The 25,764-nt window shown below is 55.2% G+C and overlaps 1 protein-coding gene across 24 annotated transcripts in view; it reads left to right on the forward strand.

Moving 5' to 3' along the window:
- The window catches only part of EXD3 (exonuclease 3'-5' domain containing 3), a 297,294-nt gene that overhangs the window by 191,199 nt on the left and 80,331 nt on the right, over positions 1-25,764 (forward strand). For 2 of the 24 annotated variants that reach the window (XM_065036174.1, XM_065036179.1), the window contains one exon: positions 2,501-5,250. The exons of 21 other annotated variants lie outside the window; for them this stretch is intronic. In XM_065036174.1, the coding sequence (XP_064892246.1) occupies positions 2,501-2,617 (117 nt within the window). In that variant the 3' untranslated portion in view covers positions 2,618-5,250. Of the gene's footprint in view, positions 1-2,479; positions 5,251-25,764 lie in introns of those variants that run through there. One more of the 24 variants, XM_065036176.1, reaches the window with a different exon arrangement.

Consider the following 25,764-nt stretch of genomic DNA (forward strand, 5'->3'; position numbering starts at 1 on the left):
TCTGTATAGTGGACACGGGGCCCGTCGTGCCCGTGGGATGTGGACAGGACAGGCTGGGACTCTGCACTTGGCACATTTGGCATTAGCACATCTGAAATTTCAGTCGTAACTTCTCACTATCTTGGTTGCTTGTGTCTAAGTTCCTTGCATTTTACTTTTAACTAAAAAACAGTTATTCTCTTTCTTGTGCTGAAGCGGAGCTTCACGCGTGCCGGGTGAGCGCAGGGCGGTCGGTTCTGGACGCGGCGTCACCGTCTGGATGCGGCGTTTCCTTGCGCAGGTGCGGGGATCAGCGTCGCGCTCAGGGCTCTGCAGGCCGAGGCCAAAGGTTTGGTTTTACAAGCAGGTTTAGAATCTACACTCGCACCCGGGATTGTCGAGGGTTTAGATTGTCAGGGGAAAGAAGGACAGAGAGAAGAGAGCTGGAAAAATTAAAAATGTTTTACTGATGCTACTAATAACAATAGAGAAAATATTACAAAATATACAAAACCAATCTTTAAAGTCCCGGCAACTGCAGAGCCAGCACCCGAAGTCCTGGACTGGACTCTGTAGCCAACCGGAGCTGGATTCAGTCTGTCACTGGCCTCAGTTCACAGGGACGACTCGCAAGGTCCTCTCCTAATGAATAAGGAAAAGGGGCGAGATCCTCGTGATCTCCCACTTTTATATGAAGTGTTCACGTGAATGGGATGTTATACTCCGTTGGTCAGTTTCTGGTCACCTGTTTCTCGTTGCCCCTGTCGTGAGATGTGAATCTGTCCTTATCAATAACCTCACATTCCATTGCTGTGCTCACCAAAACATGCATCTGGTTCTCCAGGCAAATGCAGCTCATATGAAGCTTTAGCTGGCAGGCACATTCACTAAAAGAGAAACTTGTTTTTTAACAAAACAAGGGCAAGGATGTATCTGGGAAATGTCTTAATTAGCTGATGATCATCACATATTCGTGCTCAGCTGTCTGAAAACCAGCCCTATGGGTTGCATGAAATGCTTGTGTTTGGGTGGGTGTTTGTCCGTGTCTGGGTGCAGTAATTGCTGCTAAATTTACTCCTGGAAGACCTGGGGCCGTGCTGGATTGTGCGGGAGTCCTCTGCAGAGCCTGCAGCTCTCTGTGAGTATCTGTTATCTGCCATGACGAAAGCCAGATGAATAATTGCTGCTACTTATACTGTTGAACTTTCCTAAAGAAATTCTCCACTGGGTTAAGAACAAGCATGACAAATCTCGACCCACAGGACTGGAGGCGGGGAGTGGTAACTTATAAGCCATGAAAAACAAAATTTCTGTATGGAAAATGGCTTCACACCGTAACACTTGGCACTCACCCTCCACGCTTCAACCTGCGCAGCCAAGAGAGAAGGGGGAGTGAGTCGATGCCTTCAGCAATTACAGTAATTACCCTTCCCTGGTGCCAGATGCAGCCTGCTGCGTGGTTTGCGTGACGGCACGTTCGGCAAGCAGACCACTGTAAACCAGCGGCTTTTTGGTCTGGGCAGGGGCGACCTGGCCCCGGGCGATCCGCAGATGGAATTAACCACCCGGGCACTTGTGGGGAGCGCTGGAGGCCAAGGGCAGCGCTTCGCTCGAGGGGCTGCAGACCCCCCAGGGCTGAGCGGAGCTCTGGTGGCTCTTTGGTGGCTCTCGGGGGTTTCGAGGGCTCCTGCCTGTTTGTAGGGAGGTGCAGACAGGAGGGCAGAGCTGCCGGGGACACGGGGTGCTGACGGAGCTGTGGCCATTCATGGAGCATCCCAAGCGCAGCCCTGGGGACGGTTCCAGTGCAGACTGGGGGTGCTGTGCCTTCTTTGGGGGTGGCAGTGGAAGAAGACACTGACATGAGCCGTTGTCCCCCCCAGGCCATTGCTGCGGCTGCCCTGGCGCTGCCCCCAGGGCTGTGGGCAGAGCAGGACCCTGTCCCCACACCACAACATGCCACAGTCCCAAAGCCACCGCAGGACCCCATTCACACATCCTTGCTGATGGTGGTGGGAACGTGGCAGAATTTTCCCACAAAGCCCCCAGTTCACCCCGACCCCCCCGGGAGACCCTTATTCCTGCCTGTATTCCCCCAGAGCTCCCAGGGCCGCAGTACTTGGGGGGCAGAGGAAGGTGTCACCCAGGTGAGGGTGGTGGGTCCTTCAGCCACCATGGAGGTGGTGGAGTGGGGGGGACGCCCCCGTCCTGGCTGGGAAGGGTTAACCAGAGGGGCTGCTCATGGTGCTGCTTTGCTGTGGCTCTGAGGGCTCTACCTGTGACCTGCTCCCTGCCTGCCAAAAGTGGGGCTACAGGCAGGATTCAGACCTCACGGGAATACACCAAAAAACAGTGTTTTCTTCTTGAGCTGATGCAGAAAACAAAGAGCTTGTTTCAGCGCTTGCCTGCTCGTTCAGACTGGATGGGATCCTGGAGTTTTTAAACGAAAACAAAGCATATTTCAAACACAGGCTTTCTTTTAGCGTTTTTTTTTTCCTTCCAGTTGCTTTCTGTTTGCTAACAGAGAATTCAGAGCCCTGGGGAAGGTCCATCTGCCAACGATGATCTCGGCTCTTTGGGAAGCCTGGGCCTGTGCGGGGGAGCTCTGCTCCTCGCTCCTTCCCAACCCTGCGCGTCCTGACGCCGCTCACCGGTGAGGCTGTCACCTCATGGCACGGGAACGGCCATGGGGCTGTCACCTCCCAGCACAGGAACAGCCATGGGGCTGTCACCTCACGGCACGGGAACAGCCATGGGGCTGTCACCTCACGGCACGGGAACAGCCATGGGGCTGTCACCTCGCAGAACAGGAACGACCATGGGGCTGTCACCTCCCAGCATGGGAACCGGCCATGGGGCTGTCACCTGGGCCAGATGGGGAACCAACCATGGGACTGTCACCTGGGCCAGAGAGGGAACCAGCCATGGGACTGGATGTACAAGCCCTAATCTGCTGTCTCCAAATCCCGTCTTCTGTGGCAGCTCCAGGTGCTCATGACAGACGTGATGCTGTGTTCGGTGAAAGACTCAGACAATTCTCGACAGTTGTGGACACCCCCCTTTGCTCTTGACTCCTTGGCTGGACAACTCCACTTTTACTCCTGGAGGAACTGAGGCAGGGAAATGATCCATCTGGTGGGAACACCAGTGGCAAAGTCCCGGTTTCCTGGGACACACCGGCTGGAGAAGTGACGTGTGAGAGCCCTGTTGTGCTTGACATTAACTGCTAGACAAGCAGCTCGGCAGCCAGCAGAAGCTGGAACCCTGGCGGTGCCCTCCTGTGCCGTATCAGAGGAAGATAAATCTTGAGTGATTAGTTTTTTTAAATGAGAATTCTCAGCAAATAAACGAGCTGCCTGCACGGTGATAATGGGCTGTTTGGAAAGCGAGTCTGTGGAGCGTACACGCGGCTGTAAGTCATCAAAACCATCTTATCCTGTGGAGTCTCCTGTGCTGAACTCGTGTTTACATTATCAGACAGAAAAAGGAATTTTTCAATGGATATTTTCTTATAATTTGTTCAGCGCAGCAGCAGCGTGGTCAGGGCCTGTCTGCATAGGGCTGGGTGTCTGTGCTGGCTGCGGACACTCACACTCCTTCTCTCCATCCCGTTCTTACTATTTTGACACGTGTTGCTCTGCGTGCTGAGGTTTGATGGACCCTGAGCATCCTGCGAGGAGTGTGCTGGTGGTCCTGCGGCCCGATGCTGACGAGGACAGGCTCATGGGGACACCGATCCTGCCCTCATCCCTTCCCATGGCTGCCCCATGTGCAAGAGGAAGCCCGTGGGGAAGGGTGCGAGTCCATGTGCTGAGCGAAGCTGCTCACGGTATTTGTTGCTGTGATGTAGAAGCATTGACAGTTTATGCACCAACTATTTTTTTGCTTATTTTAAGAAGTTCTCCTAATTAATCCTATCGTTCAGTTGCCAGTTAAAAGCTAAGAACAGCATTTCAGAGGATGGTCCTAGATAGCTGGCTGTAGTTCACCACACCAATCATTTCCCCTGATCTTTGCCTGTCTCCTTCCTTTCCTGCGATCTTCTCACCCATAAAGATCCCTTTGTACGGTTTCTGCTAAAGTCAGTGCTGGGTAATTGGCCGATTTCCTGCACGCTGGCGGTTTTGTGGGGTCATTGTGCTCGCGCTCATCTCCCTCCAACCCAGCACTTGGGGCTGGTGGAGACCCCGCCAGTGCAACAACGTGCGGCGGGCACGGCCACGTGTGCTCTGCTCAGGGATGCTCAGACTGTACTTTGGGAGAAACATTAGCAAAAAAGCGGTGAGGTGACTCAGATCAGAGTGCTGGGCCCAGCGTTAGGTAACCGTGGAGAAAATATAACTTGAACTTGATGCCAGATCTCCCATTTGTTTGTGTGTGTGAAATCTCTTGGCATCTCACATCTGCTCTCTGAAAAGCTGGTATTTTTAGATTTATGACAGGTTAATTTTTGATGCTGGAGGCCTTGAAACTGTTCTGACATGAACCCAAGCTATTCTACCATCCTCAAAAACGAACTCTTAAATGAGAACGGAAACTTATTGAACTATACTTCAGCGACAGTAAGCAGAGCACTTTAACACGTGCAGGGAAAGAAGCCTGGGAGGAAGGGGCACAAACGTGGCGGTGGATCAGAACGCAGAGCTCTCGCGAGGCGCTGCGCCGCTCACCCCGCGGAGCTGCACCCACGAGGAGTCAGCCTCGCATGCGGGGCCGGCACCGTCCAGATGTGCAGCGGCTGGAATGTCAACCGCTCTGCAGTGTTCGCAGGCGCTTCGCATCTGCATCTGTGTCTGATTAGCCGGGGTTGCGCAACGGTGGCCGGCGATGGTGCCAGTTCTTCGTTCCTTACCTTGACCCGCGGTTTCGCTCCTTTGCGCCTGTTTTGGTTTGGCTGGAGCCACCGGCCCCCCGTGGGCTTGGCCACAACCGCACTGTGCGCGTTCCAGCCAGCACCAGGGTGCAGAGGCTGGATGGTGCTTCTGATTCCCGTTCTGATGGTCGTTGCGCAGGTGACAGTGTGACAGCCCACCTGGGGTCGGGGACGGTGAACTGGAGGTGGCCGTGAGCCCAGGCTTTCTGTAACAGGATTTTCACAATGATTTGCTTCCCTGTCATGTTGTTTCAAATTCCTCACAAGCCATACTTTTCACAGTCTGGGTTTTCTCTCATGAATTTCTCAAGGGGCTATCTGCAGGGGAAACTATTTCTCACCATAACAAACAACCAAAGCCTTCATCGTTAAAAAATAAAGCACCAACATGGCCCTACAAAGGACCCCTTTGTTGAGTCACATCTGTTTAGATCACCAGAAATGATAAGCCTTCACTTTTGAAAGTAACTTTCTTTTATCAAAATAGGAAAGAGAACTGCAAAACATCCAGAAAGAAATCTGCATGAAAGCTGAGCCATGTGACGGTAGAACTCTGTTTTACATCGAATAACCCAATTGCCTGTACATATAAATAGCAGACTTACGCTCTTCTAGCAGAAGCTATAGGTGGCTCCAGAGCACAGGGCACTGGTGTGCTGGTGTAAAACCAGTGTGGACAGAAAAGCTCTGATTTCAGAGCTAATACAGTTCACCTTTTTTTTAGCCTCCAAGTGTAAAATCTGTTTCCTGGAAGTTGTCTGCCAGTGATTGCCAAGTTGCAGAGCAAGAGGATTCGCTTGGGCAATGATGTAAAGTACTATGTGAGGTGTATTTGATCATTTGAATTCAATGATCCGCAGAGAGTTGCCCCCAAGTAGCAGAAGTACGTGCGCACCCTGAGGAGGGTCCACGTGCCGCTGTCCCCACACTCAGCCGATACACAGCTCTCCCTGGATCGTAAAGCTTTCCTGGGCGCTTTTGAAATTCCCAAGTGTTGGGGCTGAATAGTCAGGTTTGAATTGTGGTGGGTCTCTGAACCAGGGCTGTGGGCGAAGCCCAGGGGCACCGAGGTTTGGGGGATGCAGATGAGCTCCGTGCTGAGCAAAGCGAGCTCTGTGGGTCTGCGTTCTTCACACAGAAGTATTTTGTGGCAAAATCCTGCTCTCTGCCTGAGGTCCCATCAGTCTGGCCGTATCGGGGCAAGGGACAAATCTGCTGGTTTCCGTCACGCAGCTAAGGCACAAACCGCACTCACGTGTTTCACTGACAGCTCTCAAACCGCCTTGGCTGTGTCACCACAGGACATTTCACCAGCAGACCGAAACATCCCCTTGTGTCTGATGGGAAGCTGGAAATAAACTCTAAATTCACCTGCACTCAGAACTGAAGACCCTGTGTCCATGTTGGGTGTCTTCCCTCCATAAAAGAGGAGAAGAAAAGAGGCAAATGTGTCTTGGTGGAACTTTCCTTTTCCTCTTAGAAAGTCCTTTAAAGCCTTTTCAGGGGCACCGTCAGCAGAGATGAGTTACAGCTCATTCCTGTGCATCTGATAAATGGAATGGTTGTAGAAATTCCTCTAATTACATATAGCTGGTTTTGAAATTAAGTGATCTGGAATTCCAGTGAGTGCCTCTGAGAAGGATTACTGGCTGGGAAGGAGGAGCAGCCTGTTGGAATGAGATAGATATGTGGAAGTAATTACGGCAATAGTTAGCTTTAAGCATTATGATACTAGAATAAATTAGGCTCGCTTAGGTCAATGCATGCAGAGAGTTTCCCGGTTCACTCCCGCGCTGCAGGGACTGTGTTCTGGCAGCTCTGAGTGACAGGAGTCCGTTCAGCATCCTTAGGGAAGAAGACCGAACAGCGTGTGCTGAGGCTGCAAGACGTCAATCCTGCGGATTTTTAATGGTAAGTGATACAAAGCAGAGCTGCCTCTTGCCTGAGCTTTCCCCGAGCGTTTGATTCTGTCAAGTGGTTTAATTCATTCATAAATGGACTCAACAGTCATGCCAAATATGCAACTGGCTGGATGAAGATGTACAAACAAGGTGTGCCTGATTCCTGCATGTAGTTACCGTAGCAAGTGCAAACACGCACCAGGAATTTGAATACAGATACCCAGATTAGCAAAGAATTTCTAAGTGCAGAGACCCGATTTGAGCAACAAGTCATGGCATCCGTACATGTAAACGGTGTGTGCTGTGGCACGTGAATTTCGAAACTCAGTTTCTAAGGAATATAGGTATTTTTATGTATTAGACCACAAAGCTTATCTGAGTTCCCCTTTTTAACCATAGTGATGAGGTCACTGGAAAAAGAGTTACCCACTCTGATCACCCTTCCTCAGTTTGAGTGCCCGTGTGCTAAACATCGCACAGTGCTGGGTCCAGGGCTGGGATATCTGGGGAAAACAGGATCCAGGGGTGGAGGTGACAGGGTAAGGGAGCTCAAAACCTGTGGAACGTCTCTTACGTGCCAACCACAAAGAGATGGGAAAAATACAGAATCCAGCTCCTGAGTTCCGGGAGCCTCCAGCCTCATGGGACGGGTGGTCAGTGTGGAAGAACAGTTGTTCCTCCTCACATCACCCGGAGCCTCAACCCCTGCAGCAAGCTGGGTGAAGCATGGACTCGTGAAATGATGACAGTGTTAAGGAGAGTTGTCCAGAGTGTCCGTGGTCACCAGCCTCCAACCATTCAGTCCCCATGGGGCTCTGACCTCTTGTGCTGGTTTGACTGAAAATGGGTTCATTTTCTTCATGCAGACAGAAACCTTGCTTTTCCATAGCGAGCATGGTCAGTATTTGGACTTAGTTTGAGAACAAGAGGTAACAGCCCAGCACAGAGTTAATGTTTTGAATTGCTCTGGTCTGAGAGCCAAGGACACTCTGAGCTCTGCCCGCAGGTGTGAGGCAGCGAGGAAGGGGATGGACGGACAGAGCTGGACGGACACTGGACTGAGCAGTGACCGTGTTCCAGCCCATTGGCGTCAGGCTCCAGATTTAGGGAAAGTCAGGATCTTCTGCTTTCTCTCTCTCTCGTGTTCTCTTTGCTCTTTTTGTCGGAGCTGGGGGAGTTTAGGTCGGGGTGTTCAGTTTGGCCTTCTGCCGTTTTGCAGAGGCCTCTGGGCCTTTCTGCCTTTTTCCTTTTTTGTCTCTTCAAGATCAGCCATTGGGACCAGGTGCTGCTTCCTGGCACTGGCTGCTCGGTGTGGACAGAGTTCATGAGCAATTGCATTGAGTATCTTTTATTTTATATTGTTTCTATTTTATATATATATATTTACAAGTGGTGTATTAGTATTGTGTCATTTTATTAAACTGTGTTTATCTCAATCCAAGTCTCTCCGTTCCCTCATGGAGGTGGGAAGGGGGTTGAGCGAGCGGCTCTCGTGGCTGTATCGCCAGCTCGGCTTAATCCGCGACACCCCTGTCCGGGCCATTGCGCTTCAGACTGTACCGGTACGTGCATCTTTCCTCGGGCTCTTCCCTTATTGACAAAGGGAAACAAAAGGACGTTGACCTGTGCGGGCTCCCAGCCCCGCGCTGCACCCTCGTCCATCACGGGCAGCGCCGGCGCTTCCCGCCCTTGTGCCATTCGAAAATGTAAAAACACCCGCTAAGTCGCGCCGGCCCGGGCGCAGGATGGACAGACAGACTGAGGCCATGGCAGCCCGGGCCCTGCGTGCGTTTCCAGCTGAGCTCCCGGCTGTTGAATTCAGCGTCGGTGCTGACCGTGCTGCTCTTCTCTAGCAGGAGTCGCCTCTTCCATTATCACCGTGCTCTTCTGATGAGGACATGCCGTTGCCTTTTTTGGGGCTTTTAAAGAATCTTATTTTCAAAATTGCTTTTAGAAACTCACCTTGGAAAACGGTGTTTAGTGAGCAGGTGCTCGCTGCCACCACACAGCTGAACAATGGGGAAAAAAGCAAACTACATTTGGCCACTTAAAGCATGCAAAAAAAGAGATTAAAAAAGAAAAAATATATGAAGCACAAATAATTTATCTATTTTCAGGGTTACGTGCAACACAAACAAGTTCCCTGAGTTTTTTACCGCATCAGCCAACAAAGAGCTGTGTCAGCAGAAAGGTGGGAGCAGCGTGTGCTGGGCTCTTCTTCACTGTCCTTTTCCTTGTCACTTTGCTTAGGTAGGAGCAGCCTGGGGACATGGGATGTGACCCGCCTGTAACACTGAGTGCGAAGCTGCATGTCAGGTACCTGGAGCTCATGACTACAGCTGGTTTTATATTTTCTCCTTATATTTTTCATCCATTTACTGTCTTTTAAGTCCCCACCCGCTTTCAGTCCACTGTGAGCACAGGTGTCAGTGCAAACTGTGACACTGACAAAGTGTAAGTGCTGCGGTACCCCTGGCTTGCTGCGGTGCCGCCCAGTTCGCAGTGGGAGACATTAACTGGTGTCTGGAGAGCATCTCCTGCGCCCATGGCTGGGCTGGCCGGTGGGGAGATGGGAGCAGGATCAGATGCATGCTGTGTTTGGGGATTGTCTTTCTCCTTTTGCTCCCGAAGCACCGTACAGCTCTTGCTGCCATGGCTGCAGGGCAGGGTAATGTCTCAGTAGGGCTGACAAGCCTCCACAGCATTAAACCAACGTCAAGGTCCAGCCAGCACTGACAGAACAGGAGAGAGGAGCTGCTGTTGCCCAGGAGTGAATTGGGGCCACCTACAAGTGGCAGGGGTGACAGGGACACCAGGGAGGGTGCGAGAGGCTGTTGCCGGTCCTTAGCTGGACGGGACTCGCGTCCCTTGGTGCAGCTCAGCACCCAGCGGGGTTTCTCCAGACACTGTCTGGCACTCCTGGCCGTGGGCGCTGGGCAGCCCAGCTGCTTGCTGCAGGTGCTTGGGTGTTGTATTTTCTGGCGTTTCCACATCTTTGGAGATGACTGCTGTGTGTTGCAGCGTGTGCCAATGCGCTGGTTTGGCACGAGCTGTTGTGTCTCCTGCCGGCTCCGCGCGGATTGGGACGAAGGTGGGCGCAAGGGGCTGAGCACCGCGGGGTCCTGCGATCCCAAGCGGATGCTCTGGTGGCTCCATCCCGGTGGGACCCCAGGGAGCCTCAGCCGTGCACAAGGCGGATTTCTGTGTTAAAAACCCGTGTTTGCCCCGGGCAGAGAAGCCGTGGCAGCGAGGCGCACAGCGCCTTCCAAGGGGGCACACTCTGCACCGTCAGCCCAGCCAATCCGCAAACATAAATCCCTTTTGTTTTTATTATCCCCATCAGAACTCATTAAAAACGCAAAAAAAAAATGTCCTCAGAACCAGTAGCCAAATTTCTGCCTGTTTACGTCTGATGTTGGAGACTGGGTAATTTGGGGAGATTAAGGCAGTAAACACAGTTGTAAAGGGAATAAACCTGGATAGAGTTGCAAAGGGTAACCCTGTTAAATGTTGTTCTTAGTGTCAGTGTAATTTGTGTGCGGTTTCATTTAGTTTATAAAGTCAGCGCGGCGATTGGATATGCTGGATGAGATAATTGGAAAATGCCTTACTCGCCAGGATGTCTTCAAGGTTTAACTCTAAGCTTAAATTCACTCCAAATTCCAGCCAAGCACTTAGGCCTGGGTTTTAAGCGCGGGTGCAGTGAGGACTGTTTCCCCAGCGGTTCGGGGGCTCGGCCGCCGTGGCCGGGAGGTCGGGCTCAGCTTCTCAGGCTGTTTTTACAGCTCGAGATGCAAGTGGAACCATCGCCTCAGCATTTTCCCACACCCTTCATGTGACACAGGACTGTGCCCAGTCATAGGACTCTGGCCCTAGGACTTTAAAACCGTCACAATTTCACTTCCCTTGTGGTTTTCTTTTCCTTCCTTTCTGGGGGCAGCAGAATTGGTTCGCTGCCCTGATGGCTGCCTGGGGAGCTGCCTGGTACGGCTCCTTTTCAAAAGATTACTTTCTTTGCGAGATTCTCGCCAATTTTGAACCGTTTTTGCAGGCAGTTAGTGCCCTTTTCACTCTAGATGTGTTTCGCACCGGCTGTTCCGTATCTCGAAACACAGAAACCAACTGTTGGGGCAGAGAAAGCTTTAAACATTTTATATGTGTTTTCCACCTTGATGCAGTTAAAGTCAACATTTATAAATAATAAAACGTACAGCGATTTGCATCTTTGTAATAAAATGTTTAAAGAGAACCGAAGGCCAGCTCTTGCAGGCAGCCCTTTCCAACCACAGCTTTTGGATGTCGGCACCTCGTCCCCTTCATGTCTTGCTGTGCAAAGGAGGGAACTGCCCGGCAAAGGTGGGTGGAGAAATGGGCTGTACAGAAAACGCTTCAATTATACATAGAAACCCCAGACTGCCCAGGGAAGTGCCGGTTCTCTGATCTGCTTCAATTACAGTCAGTCTGGGGATTGCTGGGACAGCAGTCATTAAAAGTGCTCCATCAGCTCTGTGAGGTTTAAGTGGATGGTATTCCTTTAATTCTAACATGCCATTAGAATGTTAATTAAAAAAGCATACCAAAATGAAATACTCCTTGGAGAACCAAGAACCTGTCATTTGCGTGAAAACCCTGGATTATAAACTGCTTCTTCCACTTTTGCTGCCAAATATGCAAAGTGAATTGTGCAATGTCAGGGACCCAGTTGAGCTGCTTTGTGATTTTCTTTCTCCAACGGAGAAGAAACATTTTCTTGCATTGCAGAGGGACTCCTTTGTTTTTCTTGCCGCTTAACATGTACGGGCTCTCACCAACGTTAACACAATCACTTTGCCACCATTTCTTATCTCACTTTATCATGAAGTGATTTTTCTAAGACACGGATTGTTTGTTTGTTTTGTTTGCTTGCTGTAATTTCTCAGTTATTTTTCTAAATAAGTGTAAGTGGAGTGAAGTTTAGCAAGAAAAGCAGCGATCGCAGTGCCGAGTCTTATTCCCACCCCTGTGAGAATGTTCTCAGTCAGTGGGACTGTTCACACCCAGACTTTTCCTCAGTTGTTAAATACCCAAATCATTTACCCCAACTTCATCCATAGGCTGCAACATCAACTATTGCTTTATGACAGACATTGGGATGCTTTCTTATTTCCTTAGTGCGTCACTTTAATTGCAAGATGATCAAATGCTGGATGTTTCAGCAGTGTTGCAGTTTCCCCGGGAGAAAGGGACGGGGAGGCTTTTACAAACCTACCTTAATAAATCCTTGAATCCATGCGCCTGCAATTCGGTTGTTGAGTTTCTGAGCGGTGCCTCCTCAATGGGAGAGGCAGATTGAGATCCAGATGTGTACGGGGCCCAGCTGTGGGGACAGGAGGGAGCGGGTTGGCACAGAGATGGGTATTTCGTGGGGAGTGAGACACTATCATAAAAAGCTTTCAAATATTTTTAGAGCATATAAATCTGAAGGGCTTTTGATAGCTTATGTGTTAATTATATAAATCAGAATACTTAGGGTGTTCAGTCACGGTCCCTATATAGGCAAATTATGTTAATCACTCAGAGGTCACCACAATTGTCCCAGCCTTGTCTCACGGGTGGGACATCCAGTTTCCCATATATGTCACCTCTCCAGAGTAATTTTTCCATTTTCTGACACTTTACTGTCCTCATCTAAATTGTCACTTTGGACTTTAGGTTTGATTTCTCCTCCCAAAGCGACACAGGGTATTTCAGGTCCGGGCGGTGCCGAAGGGGACGAGGGCCCGTGTTGCCCACGGTGGCCATGGCGGCCGGGCCCAGCGCGGCCTTTCCAGCTCGTGTCCCACCCCAGGGACCTGTCTCAGCCCACGGGAAGGTGTGAAACATTCGCCTGTTCTGCAGGTGATGGTGACCTCAGCGTATTTGTCCCTAAAAAGCTTTAACAAGTAAAAGAGGAAAATTATTTGGAATCCTTAGAAAGGGCCTGCGGGGTCCATGGGGCTGCTGCAGGGTCGATATTAGATTGATGTGTCCATTGAAAACGGCTGTTTTCACGTGTGCTCACATGAAACGTTTCTCTCTTGGGGCCCGTCTCACATCCCTGTGAAGTCAGTGCAGAGGCTCCTTTGACATTGTGGCAGCTCTAGGATCCTTGCGGTGACATTCATGTCCCTGAGCTTTGGGCTCCCAACAACGCGGTGGCTGCTGTGAGCTCCTGGAGGACACAGGGGTGTCTCCAGGGCCGCTTCCCCCAGCCCCGAGGCACATGGGGACATGGGTGACGTGTTGCAAGCCCCTGTCTCTCTCCACCAGCTCTTGGGAGAGCCCCTGTGAGGCGCCCAGCGCCTTGAGACCTTCAGGTAAGAGGGACCTTTGCCTCAGGTGCCTGACTGCATGGAGATCACTTCATTTGTTCTTACTGATTTCAGAGAGGGTGTGTGTGAAGAGGGGTTGTAGTCTGCGATAAAACAAGCGACTTGCAGGTCCAGCGCAGCTCTGAAGGATTTGCTGAGGCTCAGCGCCCAGGTGTCTTTTCACACTCAGGGTTTTCCTGCTCTTAGACTCCTACTTGCTGCTCGAGCGCAAGCGGAGAAGAGCCCAGGATTTAAGCCCAGAAGCTGCAAACATTAGACTGTTACTATAACGTGGGCTTACTTGCTCTCAAAATGTGTTTATAGACAAGAATTTGGGAGTTTCCAGGGAATCCACAAAGAAGAGGGAAGGGCAGGATCTGTGACACACCATGAAGTGAGAGCACAGCAGTGGGAGGCAGCTGGGTTGAGCTTTCCGAGACTCCTTTCTGCTGCAAAGAAAACCAGGGCTTAAGAAAGCTGTACTGGTTTTGCAGGCAGGATTCAGCCCCCACCACAAATGTTACGATGTCAAGAAGAAAATCCCATGCAGAGCGGTGGCAGTAATCTCTACACTGATGGGCTGTAGTTTTATGACCCAACATTTTTGCAGGGAAAAGCTTTTTCTTTCAGGGCAAAATATCAAGATATGTGTTCAAAGTCTGAACAGATGACAAGCCAAACCTTTTGATTTGTCAGCATTCTCCGTGTGTCTCGGGGTTTCCTGCCAGGTCCCTGTGGCAGGTCTGCGATGCCTTTTGCCCTCTGTGCTGCTTTTTATCATCGGTCCCCCAAAGAAGAGGCTGTGGACAGGGCTGGCCGAGCTGCCCGAGTGCCAGCAGGAGGGTGGCAGACGGGTCTGCTCTGTGTCGTCCTGTGGCCATCCTGCAGTGCAGGATCCCGTGGCTCACACGCAAAGCCAGCGCAGCCTGAACCTTGGGCCGATGGCATTGCCGGCATCTCGCCCGCAGCCCCTGGGCAGCCCTGGCAGAGCCCACCCGCCTCGCACCCCGGGCTGCTCTGCGCCCCGAGCTCAGCTCTGTGCTGCTCTCCTGCCATCGCAGCTCGCCTGGTTGGACACCAGAGATTCTGACAGCAGCCCAGGGTACCCCACAGCAGCATTTCTGGATCCAAAAGCTTTGTCTTTCTGCAGACCAATATCACTACAGGGTGAAAAGTGAGGGCTGTGGATGAAGGCTTTATTCATAGCCATTCCCAATCCAGAAATATTGGGACAACACAGAAACTGAATGTGTTCGCATGTTTAGACAACTAGACCAGAGACATGTTAGAGCCAGGCCTATTCTCATTAAAGCTGGTGCCAACACCTCTTCTTGACTAAGGCGGGACAGGAATGACCCGTCACTCCTCAAACACAACGGGACGCCAGGAGCGGGGACAGCCTGGCACCTCGTGGGCAGAGCAGGGGGGTCACATCCCTGGGCTTCCCCAGATGCTGCGCTTCCCTGGTTTGCAGCCAAGTTCGGCATCTCAGCCTGGTGTCATTTTTTGAGGACGTTCAGTGGGGAGAAAAGAAATATTGTATTGCAAGATAGTGGCAGACGCTCTGGGGCTGCAGTAATGGTGCTTCTGGTGTCCAGAGCCTCGCTGCAGCCGTCTCACACATAATCGTCTTGTAAAGCTGATGTCGAGCTCCTGACAGGCTCCTAATCCGTCCTGACATGCACACAGATGCTCAACTGAGTGTCATTTCCTGCTCGGAGGAGCCCAGATTGCTCCTGACTGGCCCTTGGGTTTGAGCAATCGGTTTAATTTTTCTCCCTCTTTTATTTCCTTTGCCTGAGGGAACTGTGCTTCAGCCCCCTTCTGTAAATCTCCTTATCGTGTGACATATGAAATATGCACAGCAGGGGCAAGGGCCGTATTTATGAAGGGAGCTGCAGCTGGGTTCAGCGGTGCTGCCGTGCGGGGGGTTTGCTCAGGCTGCATTGCTGCTCCTGGCTCTGGTTGGATCCACGCAGCTCCTGCGGGCGCTCGGCGCGGTGCCGGTGGCAGCGCAGGGACAGGGAGGGATAGAGGGCTCCAGCACATCAGTGTTGAACCCAAACAAGGCTTAGGCTGAGCAAAGAGCAAGGTGCAGCTCCTTTTTGGGTTGTTTCTGCTTTCACGCCCGGGCAGCTCAAGGCTTGCTGAGAGAACCGCAGCGTGTCCGCGGCTGCAGCGCGGGCAGGCACAGCGGGGCCGCGGCAGCAGATGTTTTGGGACAGCTCTGCCTGCTCGCATTTCAGAAGGGAACACTCCACTTGGAGTCCTTTCCGAAGCAATTTGAGGTTAATTAGCAACTGCTGGCTTCACTATCTAGCTGGTCTGTTTATCTTTTGTCTGAGCAAGTTCTCTTCTCTTCCTGTTGTTGTTCCTTCTGCTGGAGCAAAGGGGGGCCCTGCAGACACCCGGCCTGGCCGCACTCGGGGACGTGCCGGCCTGGGCAGGCTGCGGCTGCCGCCTCCTCCGTGCTCCCAGATGTGCAGGCTGGTCCTTGCCTTCTGAAATGTCTCTCCTTCCCCGTCTGACCCTTTAGTTTTGCTTCGGCCTCAAGGAGGCCCATTGCAGTGCAAGGTGATGGAGGCTGAAGCACGGTGCTGAGAGCTCAGGACGCCACAGCAAACTGTGCCAGCTCAGAGGTTTTACCTCCCACGAGCTGCCACGAAGCACAAACACGTCGACTGTCCCAGTCTGGACCAGCCCTTCGTGCTCCCGGGTCCTGGGCTGCCTGGGGCCCATGGGGCATCGCTGCAGCCCGTGGGTGGGTGCTGGGGCAGAGAGACGACATCTGAGCCGGCCTTGGCCGCTGCTGGGAGCCCAGCTGTTAATGCCGGTGGACACGATCCAAATACCAGCACATGGGCTCCCGCTAAGCCTTGGGGTCACCCTCGCTTTGCAGCAGGCATGCACCAGCCGTAAATATAGGCCACTGTGTTACTAATGCACCCACCGTAAATGTTTTATGTAACCTCATAAACTTCGAGTAGCTGTAATCTCATAAAGCCTCTGGCCTTTTCTGGACGGGCATTTTAGGCAAGAGGCCTGGGAGAGCCGGGCCATCTGCGGTGGTAATGAGTTTCTCATCCTTTCAGAAAGAGAATAGTCCCTCGGTGGCCTTCCCCGTGAGGTCTCATGTGCTGAAGGCTGGATGATATTTTCCTAACTCGCATGTCAGCGAGGATCTAGTGGTGAGGCAGGGAGAGCCCAGAGTGAAACTACTGAGTACAACCCTTAAATTCATCCATCAAACGGCTGCCATGGTAGGACAGGTGAAACAACAAATACCGAGGAAGGAAAGATCATCTGTATGCAGAGGAGTTATGCAGTGTATAAATGAACCTCAGATCCATGCAAACCCAGAGGTGCTTCTGAACACAGATGTTAATTTTAGGCTGAATTAAGCTTTCCCCTCCGCTCTGGGAGAGCAGGCTGCCGGACGCTCCCTGCGGGCTGGGTGGCAGAAGGTGTCACCAAAGACTTGCCAGGGACTGTTTCTTATCTCTTAACACCTCCATTTCTCTGTCTTGATCCTTTCTGAACTCTCTTCACAGAGGACCTGACCCCTCTTACTACCTTCCCATTCTCCGCCACAGGGTAACCCAAGCCCTGCAGCGATGATTATTGCAGCAAGACCTCCACCAGACTCAGGTCCCTCCATCTCGTGGGAGACCCTGCCTCCCTCTCGACCCTCTCTGGAAATCCTTCCTGCTCTCCTCATGCTTGTCCAGCCCAGCGCGGGCAGATGGTTTCTGTTCCAGCTGTCAGACCACAGCTGCACCGCTGAGCTTTGAGACAGCCGCACGGTAGCTCTGTGCATCCCCCACTCATCCCGTGCCCAGCCTGACTCTGCTCCTGCCCCTGCCCCTGCCCCTGCCCCTGCCCCTGCCCTTGCCCCTGCTCCTGCTCCTGCCCCTGCTCCTGCCCCTGCCCCTGCTCCTGCTCCTGCTCCTGCCCCTGCCCCTGCTCCTGCTCCTGCTCCTGCCCCTGCTCCTGCTCCTGCTCCTGCCCCTGCCCCTGCCCCTGCTGCTGCTCCTGCTCCTGCTCCTGCCCCTGCCCCTGCTCCTGCCCCTGCTCCTGCCCCTGCTCCTGTCCCTGTCCCTGCCCCTGCCCCTGCTCCTGCCCCTGCTCCTGCTCCTGCTCCTGCCCCTGCTCCTGCCCCTGCTCCTGCTCCTGCCCCTGCCCCTGCTCCTGCTCCTGCCCCTGCTCCTGCTCCTGCTCCTGCTCCTGCCCCTGCCCCTGCCCCTGCCCCTGCTCCTGCTCCTGCTCCTGCCCCTGCCCCTGCCCCTGCCCCTGCTCCTGCCCCTGCCCCTGCTCCTGCCCCTGCTCCTGCTCCTGCCCCTGCTCCTGCTCCTGCTCCTGCCCCTGCCCCTGCCCCTGCTCCTGCCCCTGCTCCTGTCCCTGCCCCTGCTCCTGCCCCTGCTCCTGCTCCTGCCCCTGCTCCTGCTCCTGCTCCTGCCCCTGCCCCTGCCCCTGCTCCTGCCCCTGCTCCTGTCCCTGCCCCTGCTCCTGCCCCTGCTCCTGCCCCTGCTCCTGCTCCTGCTCCTGCCCCTGCCCCTGCTCCTGCTCCTGCCCCTGCTCCTGCTCCTGCCCCTGCTCCTGCCCCTGCTCCTGCTCCTGCTCCTGCTCCTGCCCCTGCTCCTGCTCCTGCTCCTGCTCCTGCCCCTGCTCCTGCTCCTGCCCCTGCTCCTGCTCCTGCTCCTGCTCCTGCCCCTGCTCCTGCTCCTGCTCCTGCTCCTGCCCCTGCTCCTGCTCCTGCTCCTGCCCCTGCCCCTGCCCCTGCCCCTGCTCCTGCTCCTGCCCCTGCTCCTGCTCCTGCTCCTGCCCCTGCCCCTGCCCCTGCCCCTGCCCCTGCTCCTGCCCCTGCTCCTGTCCCTGCCCCTGCTCCTGCCCCTGCTCCTGCCCCTGCTCCTGCTCCTGCTCCTGCCCCTGCCCCTGCTCCTGCTCCTGCTCCTGCCCCTGCTCCTGCCCCTGCTCCTGCTCCTGCTCCTGCTCCTGCCCCTGCTCCTGCTCCTGCTCCTGCCCCTGCCCCTGCTCCTGCCCCTGCCCCTGCTCCTGCTCCTGCTCCTGCTCCTGCCCCTGCCCCTGCCCCTGCCCCTGCTCCTGCCCCTGCCCCTGCTCCTGCCCCTGCTCCTGCTCCTGCTCCTGCCCCTGCCCCTGCCCCTGCTCCTGCCCCTGCTCCTGCCCCTGCCCCTGCTCCTGCTCCTGCCCCTGCCCCTGCCCCTGCTCCTGCCCCTGCTCCTGCCCCTGCTCCTGCTCCTGCCCCTGCCCCACCGTGGGGTGATGCGCTATGGGTAACACGGCTCTCAGCACTGGCTGCGGGGGTCTGACTCTCCTCTCCTTCACACCAGCTCTGCCTGCACAAGCGAGTTGGGTGGCTCAAGGAAGCGGCATGGTGCAAAACATTCCCTTTATTTCTCAACGGGTGAAGTCTTCTCCCCAGCCTTCAAGTTTAAGCTTTGAGTGATTCTGCTGGATGTTTCAGGCGTCTTGCTTTTGTGCCCATCAGTAGTGACCACAGCAACATGGGACCACGGCCCCTGTTGGAAAACTTGCCGTTCCTCCCGCTCTTGGAGCACAGCCCCAGCGATTGCCTTCCCGAGGGCCTAAAATGTACTTGGGGTGATAACACCCCAATAAGAGGATAACAAGGGAAGGGCAGTGCCAACTGAACAGACCCTCCCTTCCTTCAGGGGCTGGGCAGAAAGCAATTTTTGAAGTACCCGATGAGAGATGTGCGTGGTCGTACATCTCCCAATATCTCATGGTTTGTTCCTGTAGCCAGTCATCTGGTCACACAGAAGAGAAGGCGTCTGTCTGGAAATCTCATTTTCACACTCCCACTGTCTGGGTTTTCAATTCAAATACTGCCCCAAACATGCATCTGCTTTCCCTTCCATTTTTTGGCTGTTACTTCTTGCTTCCTCCCCCGACCTTTGAAGATATTTTTCTGGACTAAGGTATTCAGCCAGGAATAGTGGGGGTTCTTGGTTCCTGAAGCCCTTGCCTGGCCCTGGGCAGCCACCGGTCCCGCACCCACGGTCCTGCCAGCTGGCCCAACCTGGGCCACTTGCTGCTGGTATGGAGCCCAAATCGTACAGATCCCTCTGCCAGGATGAACCCAGGCCTGTGGGTCCTTACCAAACCACTTTTCTCAGAAATCCAAGTCATGAGAAATATGTGCAGATGCTTTCCAGCCTCCTACTTTTCCCCGTTACCCTCAGGCTTCGAGCAGCAGGCAGTGCCCACCTCTGCCTGTGCCGAGCTCCCCCGAGAGCTGGACCCTGTCCTTACACGAAGAGCCACTGAGCAGGGCTTGCTGTGTGTTTGCTGAGCAGGTGAGAGACACCAGTGCTTGTTCTCCCCGCTGCCAGCTTGGCCCAGGGACGGCTGTGCTCTGAACACTGTGTCGAATGTGCTCCGATTTCAATGGGATTTCATTTCCACTTGTAGCAGTTCACATGGTGCAGCTCAGCCTCTGGGCTCAGCCCCGCGCAGCTCCGTGCCAGAGAGTTTGTGTCCTGCAGGGACGAGCCAACTCCAAACAGTACGTGGGTCTGATATCATTGCAACCGATCTTGGCCCCGTGCATGGGAGAAACGAGTCTTGGCAGAGAACTGTCCTTTGCTCCTCTGTTTTCCTCCCCTCTGCCGATTCTCTCCCAGAGCGCTGCGCCAGGGACCGGCTCTCTGCGCTGGGTGGCTGATGGAGAGCTCTCCCTCCATGAGACGAGTCCTGAACTCCCTGAGAAACCACTAGGGCGGTTTGCTATGTGCAGGGCTCCCCAGTCCCCCAGACCCATCCATCCTCTCTAGAGAAACACCAGAGCCTGCGCACGAGCCACAGCGGCAGCTTGATCTTGTTTTGGGGAAGGGGCTGGAGGTGCATGGAGCAGGATGACACCTCTTGAGGCCCCACCACGCGTGACCAGCTTCCCGCAGAGCATCTCCTGTGCCCGGCTGTGCTGACCTCCTGCCCGCAGCCGGGAGGGAAGGGTGGAGGTGACCGAGGAAGGCTCGACCCGGCTGGGAGGTGGGAGCTTCCTTCCTCTTCCTCTCCTCGGGAGCGGGAGGTTTGCACCGTGAGCTTTCGGAGCAGGTATGGAGCTGTTGGTCTCCTCCACCCCACAGTGTTTTGGCTCTGGGGAGGCACTGGGTGGATGGCAAGGTGAGACTGAGCCCTTCAAGGAGGTTTTCTTTGCTGGAGCCTCCCCAGGCGAAGGGATCGCAGTCCCTCAGGCCATCAGTACGTGGCGCGGGGAGCTGTGCCGCGGGCGTGGAGCTGGCCCTGACCCAGCGGGGGGTGGAAATCGAGACCCGCGATGGAGCTGATGGAGCCGGGTCAGGGGAAGGGCTCCAGCCCACCTCCTCTGTCCAGTGCCTCTGAGAGCAGCGATCAAGTTACGGAGAGGAAAACTGGAGAGGAGTCGAGAGGAAAACTGGAGAGGAGTCGGTGTGGTCTCTTGAGGACTGAGCCCACGTTAACCCTTAGAGGTAACTGAATGAGGTCTGCGGCTCCTTGCTGCAGGTCGTGGGCTGATTGTGCTGTTTCTCCTTTCTCCACCCCTCTTCCAGGTCATTAGTGGGAGAGACTATGAGCCTTACCATAGCCCCAGCCCATCTGCCAAGTGTGGAAACTCCTCTAATGCTCTCTCAGCTGCACCCATAAACCGTTAACAGAAATACAAGAGCTGGTAGGAGACCAGATTTGAGAAGTCCTGGGTCTGCAGGCAGGTGGGAATGTCCTCTGGAGACAGCCCAGGTGTCAACGCGGGGTCAGGATCTGCCTTTGGAGGTGACACATTTGCAGCTGTTCCTGATTGCAATGCCGTAACTCACGGCTGGGAAAATCCCTGTTAATTGGTGGAAATTCGGATCAAGTGGGTTGCAAATGGGAATGCTAGCGTGCCAAGATCAGCCATTCTGTTCCTGAATGTTCAAGTATGCACTGGGCAGAGTAGGAAAAGCAATTTACGGGTGGAGATGTGTACCTCTTACAGTCTTTCTGTGCAGGACAGGGTTCACGGCCAGCCTGTGCCTTGCCTGCCGTGCCCGCTCCACGCAGGACGGGCCCGGGATGCTGCCCTGGACACCGACTGCGGGCAAACCCCCGGCTTGTGCGCATCACTTCTCCTCTGCAATAGCTGTGGGAGCTCCTGAACGTGTGAGCTGCTCGCCGCAAGCTCTGCCTACGTGATGCTGCCTCTGACCACAAATTACGAGTATTTAACCAGTTGAATGCGTTTCCGTTCCCATGCTGCTGTTGTAGTTGTCTTGGGGCAGGTCAAAAGGCATGATGCCGTGATTTGCAAAAAGCCCAATGACTTGACATTTCGTTCTCGGCGGGAGGGCAGATGCCCCGCGCAGAGGTGTGGGGAAAATAAATAGAGCAAAGCTGAGAGGAGCAAATGCTGGCGGGCATGTGAGACACCCAGCCCTGCCCTGGGCCTTCATCCAGCAACTGTTACCTATGACTGAGAGTCCGTATCAATCTCGATGTCATGAAAGTCACCCAGACCGTGAAATCCCCATGTTCGGTGTGGAAATACGGCATTTGATGCATTTTTGTTTGAAATGCGTTAAATCTGCATTAGAGGGGCCACAGGGAGCGTTTGGGCCTCGTTGGCCAGGAGGAATCATGCCGTCTCGCTCCCTCGCGGGGCAGGACGCGCGGACCCCGCGGTTCCCAGCGGCTCCTCCATGACAAACGGCAGAAATCGCCGAGATGTTTGCCACGGTCAGCCTGTGAAATCAGCCTCCTCTCGAGGAATGAGAAGCCTCTGTAGCTGCCATCCAGGGGTGCCCTGGCCGGGGGCTGCCTGACAGGGAGCAGCTCCCAGCAGTGGCCAGGGGGACAGGCTGGGGACAGGCGGGGGACAGGCAGGGCTGCACAGCATCCAACATGCAAGAGGAGTGGGAAAGCAGAGTGAAAACAAGATGCCACAGTGGTTTGACACCCTACTTGATTAACCTGGCACTTGAACGTGGTGGGCAGGGGGTTTCAGCACCCCTGGCCTTTCATTCATGAGCTTTGTGCGGCGCGGGCTGCAAAGCCACTCTTTGGGTGAGACTCTCCGCTGGCAAGTTCGCCGTGTTTTAGCAGCCAGATGGCCCTGGGGATGTCCCCGGCCGCTCCGGCCGTCCCGCGGGATCCCCGCTCGCACCTGCAGCCGGAGGGAAGCGGTGCAGCCTGCGCCGCTCGCTGCTGCGCCGGGCCCGGGGCTGCCCCGGGTTTCCTACCGCTCTGCTGCTTGGGGCCACGATTTAACGAACGTGCTGATTGATAACTCTCTGGAGTGCGTTTTCCCTTCCTTTCCACATAATGTCCCAAACTCAGCTCTCTCTTTGACAGTTTCCACTTGTGCAGCAAAGATGGGGGGTTTTGTCCAAAAAAGGGGCATGTCAGAGAGGCCAGAAGCAGATCCCTCGCTGAGCACGGGGGCCTGGCAGCGTTTGTTTGTGCGAGGTAGAGTTCTCACGCTCTAAATATACAATCTGTGATAAGGGAAGGGAAAAAGCCCAGCATGGAAATATTCCTTCTGTAAGAGAAATAATTTGCTGCTGCTAAAAATATGTATTCGTATTATTCCTGCCTTGGTCTCTGGCTTGATGGGAGAGAGTGCACGCAGGCTGCCCTCAGGGGACTCGGCTCCGTGCAGGGACCCCAGGCGCTTGGGAAGGCCGGGTGTCCGCTGGGGCTGCAGGGATCGCAGGGGGAGGGAAGGGGCTCCTCGTCTTTGCAATGGTCTATCATCCCCATCTCTTTCTCAGGGCAGTAAAACCGTGATACGGGGTTACCCCGAAGGTCGTAGGAAGTAACCTCTAAGCAGGTGCTGACAGTGGGAAAGGAAAGTGATCCGTGGCGTTCCCAGAGCAGCTGGGAGCCCGTTCCCAGCCCCGCTGCACAGAGAGGCAGGAACAGCTTTGTTCGAGGGGGACGCATGTTTGCATCGGTGGGATATGTGTAATCCCTTCCTGTCTCATCTGCAAGCGTCCCGGGCCTGGTGCTTCCTTCCCTTTTTGTTTCTCCCGGGTGCCTGGGTCCCCATTCACATCTGTGCCCGCGGGCAAGGGGAGCCCAGCCAGGGCGAGCAGAGTCACCCCATGGGGCAGCGCCGGATTTCCCAGGGACAGCCCCGGGCTGGGAGCCCTGCCAGCCCTAGAGCCCTGCCTGCCCTGCCTGCCCCAGAGCCCTGCCTGCCCCAGAGCCCTGCCTGCCCTGCCTGCCCCAGAGCCCTGCCTGCCCTGCCTGCCCTAGAGCCCTGCCTGTCCTAGAGCCCTGCCTGCCCCAGAGCCCTGCCAGCCCTAGAGCCCTGCCTGCCCTGCCTGCCCCAGAGCCCTGCCTGCCCTGCCTGCCCCAGAGCCCTGCCTGCCCTGCCTGCCCCAGAGCCCTGCCTGTCCTAGAGCCCTGCCTGCCCCAGAGCCCTGCCAGCCCTAGAGCCCTGCCTGCCCTGCCTGCCCCAGAGCCCTGCCTGCCCTGCCTGCCCCGGAGCCCTGCCTGCCCCAGAGCCCTGCCTGCCCTGCCTGCCCCAGAGCCCTGCCTGTCCTAGAGCCCTGCCTGCCCCAGAGCCCTGCCAGCCCTAGAGCCCTGCCTGCCCTGCCTGCCCCAGAGCCCTGCCTGCCCTGCCTGCCCCAGAGCCCTGCCTGCCCCAGAGCCCTGCCTGCCCTGCCTGTCCTAGAGCCCTGCCTGCCCTGCCTGCCCTAGAGCCCTGCCTGCCCCAGAGCCCTGCCTGCCCTGCCTGCCCCAGAGCCCTGCCTGCCCCAGAGCCCTGCCTGCCCTGCCTGCCCCAGAGCCCTGCCTGTCCTAGAGCCCTGCCTGCCCCAGAGCCCTGCCTGTCCTAGAGCCCTGCCTGCCCTGCCTGCCCTAGAGCCCTGCCTGCCCTAGAGCTCTGCCTGCCCTAGAGCCCTGCCTGCCCCAGAGCTCTGCCTGTCCTAGAGCCCTGCCTGCCCTGCCTGCCCTCCCTGCCCCGGAGCCCTGCCTTCCCCAGAGCCCTGCCTGCCCCAGAGCCCTGCCTGCCCTGCCTGCTGTGCCCGCCTTCCATCCACTCAGCTGTTGCTGAGAACTGAATGGCATCTGCTGCTGCCACAGCCTCGGCTGGCAGAGCCTGGCACGACTGCCTCGAAGCCACTCAGGAACATCTCTGTGTAGCCATTCCTGTAAGAAACAGGTGAAATGTTCGGCATTTCCTTGCAGCTGTGTCTCCGCGGTTCTGCAGGTGGATGCGGTGGCTGCTCAGGAGCAGGTTGTGCCGCTGTCGAGAATACAGGCGAGGAGCCGAGCTGGCAGAAGGCAGCCTTGCTGCTGCGGAGCTCTCACTACAGACAGACCTTAAACCCTAGCAGACCTTGCTGCAGATTTTGTAAATCATATCTTGCCTTGGCATTGCTTTTATGATGCTTAGAGAACTTACCTCATTTGGGGCCTAATATCTGTCCCCAGAGCATCCCATGACCATTATTTGTGAAGCTGCATTAATTTCCAGGTAGGTGATTGTGATAGGAGATGGTAACAGCACAGTTTCAGTCCAGGATGCAGCAGCTGAAGCACTTGGCAGGGAAAGCATCACCATGAATACTGAAGGATGCCTCTTTTTAGTACATCGTCATTCAGACACCCTTTTGAAACTCAAACGTACCCTTAAGGATCCAGCACATTCATGGGAAAGACCATAACCAAGGTTGTTTCAAGCAGGTAATGAAACAAATCTTTGCTGCTCAAATGTGCTCCAGAAAGCCCTTTGCAAGCTCTGTGCTGGTCTTTGGATGCTGTTGGGAAGCGTTGCTTGCTGCGCCAGGTGAGCTGAGGAACCCACAGCTGCTTGGGGGTGACAAACCCTGGCTGGCTGGGGTGACAAACCTTGCCCAGTCTGCTCCTCTGGCCCAGGGGGCTTAGGCTGGCTCTTGCAAAGCCCGGAGGAGAGCTTAAAGGGTTTCTTCTCTGGATTTGCTTAACGTAAATGTGACATTGGTGGAAGTGCCAGCTGAGAGCCCGAGGCACAGGAGGCCACGTTTGGTGGTGCAGAGCATCTTGCACCCTGGTACATTCCTCTTGTCCCCCGCTGTCACCCAGCTGTGAGGGCGATGGGGAGGCGGAGCCGTGGTGCATGGGCACAGCGGGGCAGCAAGGAGGCTCTGCCAGGGGTTTGTAGAGAAAACGTTTGTGTGCGAGGTGTGGAGCGGATGCTCTGATCCCTATAGTTGGAACTACAGAGCAGCACAGCATGTTTGAGCTCAGATTAAGCACTGGGAGAAATGCAAAACATCAACCCCAAAGCAGACCTAGTGTCGAGCTGCTCCCAGCGCGTCTCTATGGACTTTGGGGGGAGTTTTGTGAGGCAGGGCCGGACTGGGTGAGTCTGACCTGGGTCTCGTCGCTGGCCAGGAGATGTGGGTTTGCTCCTGGCGGAGCCCCCAGGATGTGCCCGGGCCCCGCTGCGGCGTTGGCTCAACGCGGTGTCCACCCCGCGCCGCGTCAGGAGCGTCTGTGTGTGCCAGGCAGGGCGGGGGCATCGCCACCGAAAGAAAGGGAAAAGCTGCCTCCTTGTTTTTCCTGCCTCAGCCCCTGTCCCGTTGCCGGGCTGGGAAGGGCAGGGCTCGCCCGGCTCAAGGTTACGTCCTTCTGCGGCCTGGCCCCGGGCCAGCGGGCGTGAGAGCGAGCGAGACACAATAACGGGTATGTCAGACACGGG

Source organism: Columba livia, chromosome 19 (genome assembly GCF_036013475.1).
Source record: "Columba livia isolate bColLiv1 breed racing homer chromosome 19, bColLiv1.pat.W.v2, whole genome shotgun sequence".
Taxonomy (NCBI): Eukaryota; Metazoa; Chordata; class Aves; order Columbiformes; family Columbidae; genus Columba; species Columba livia.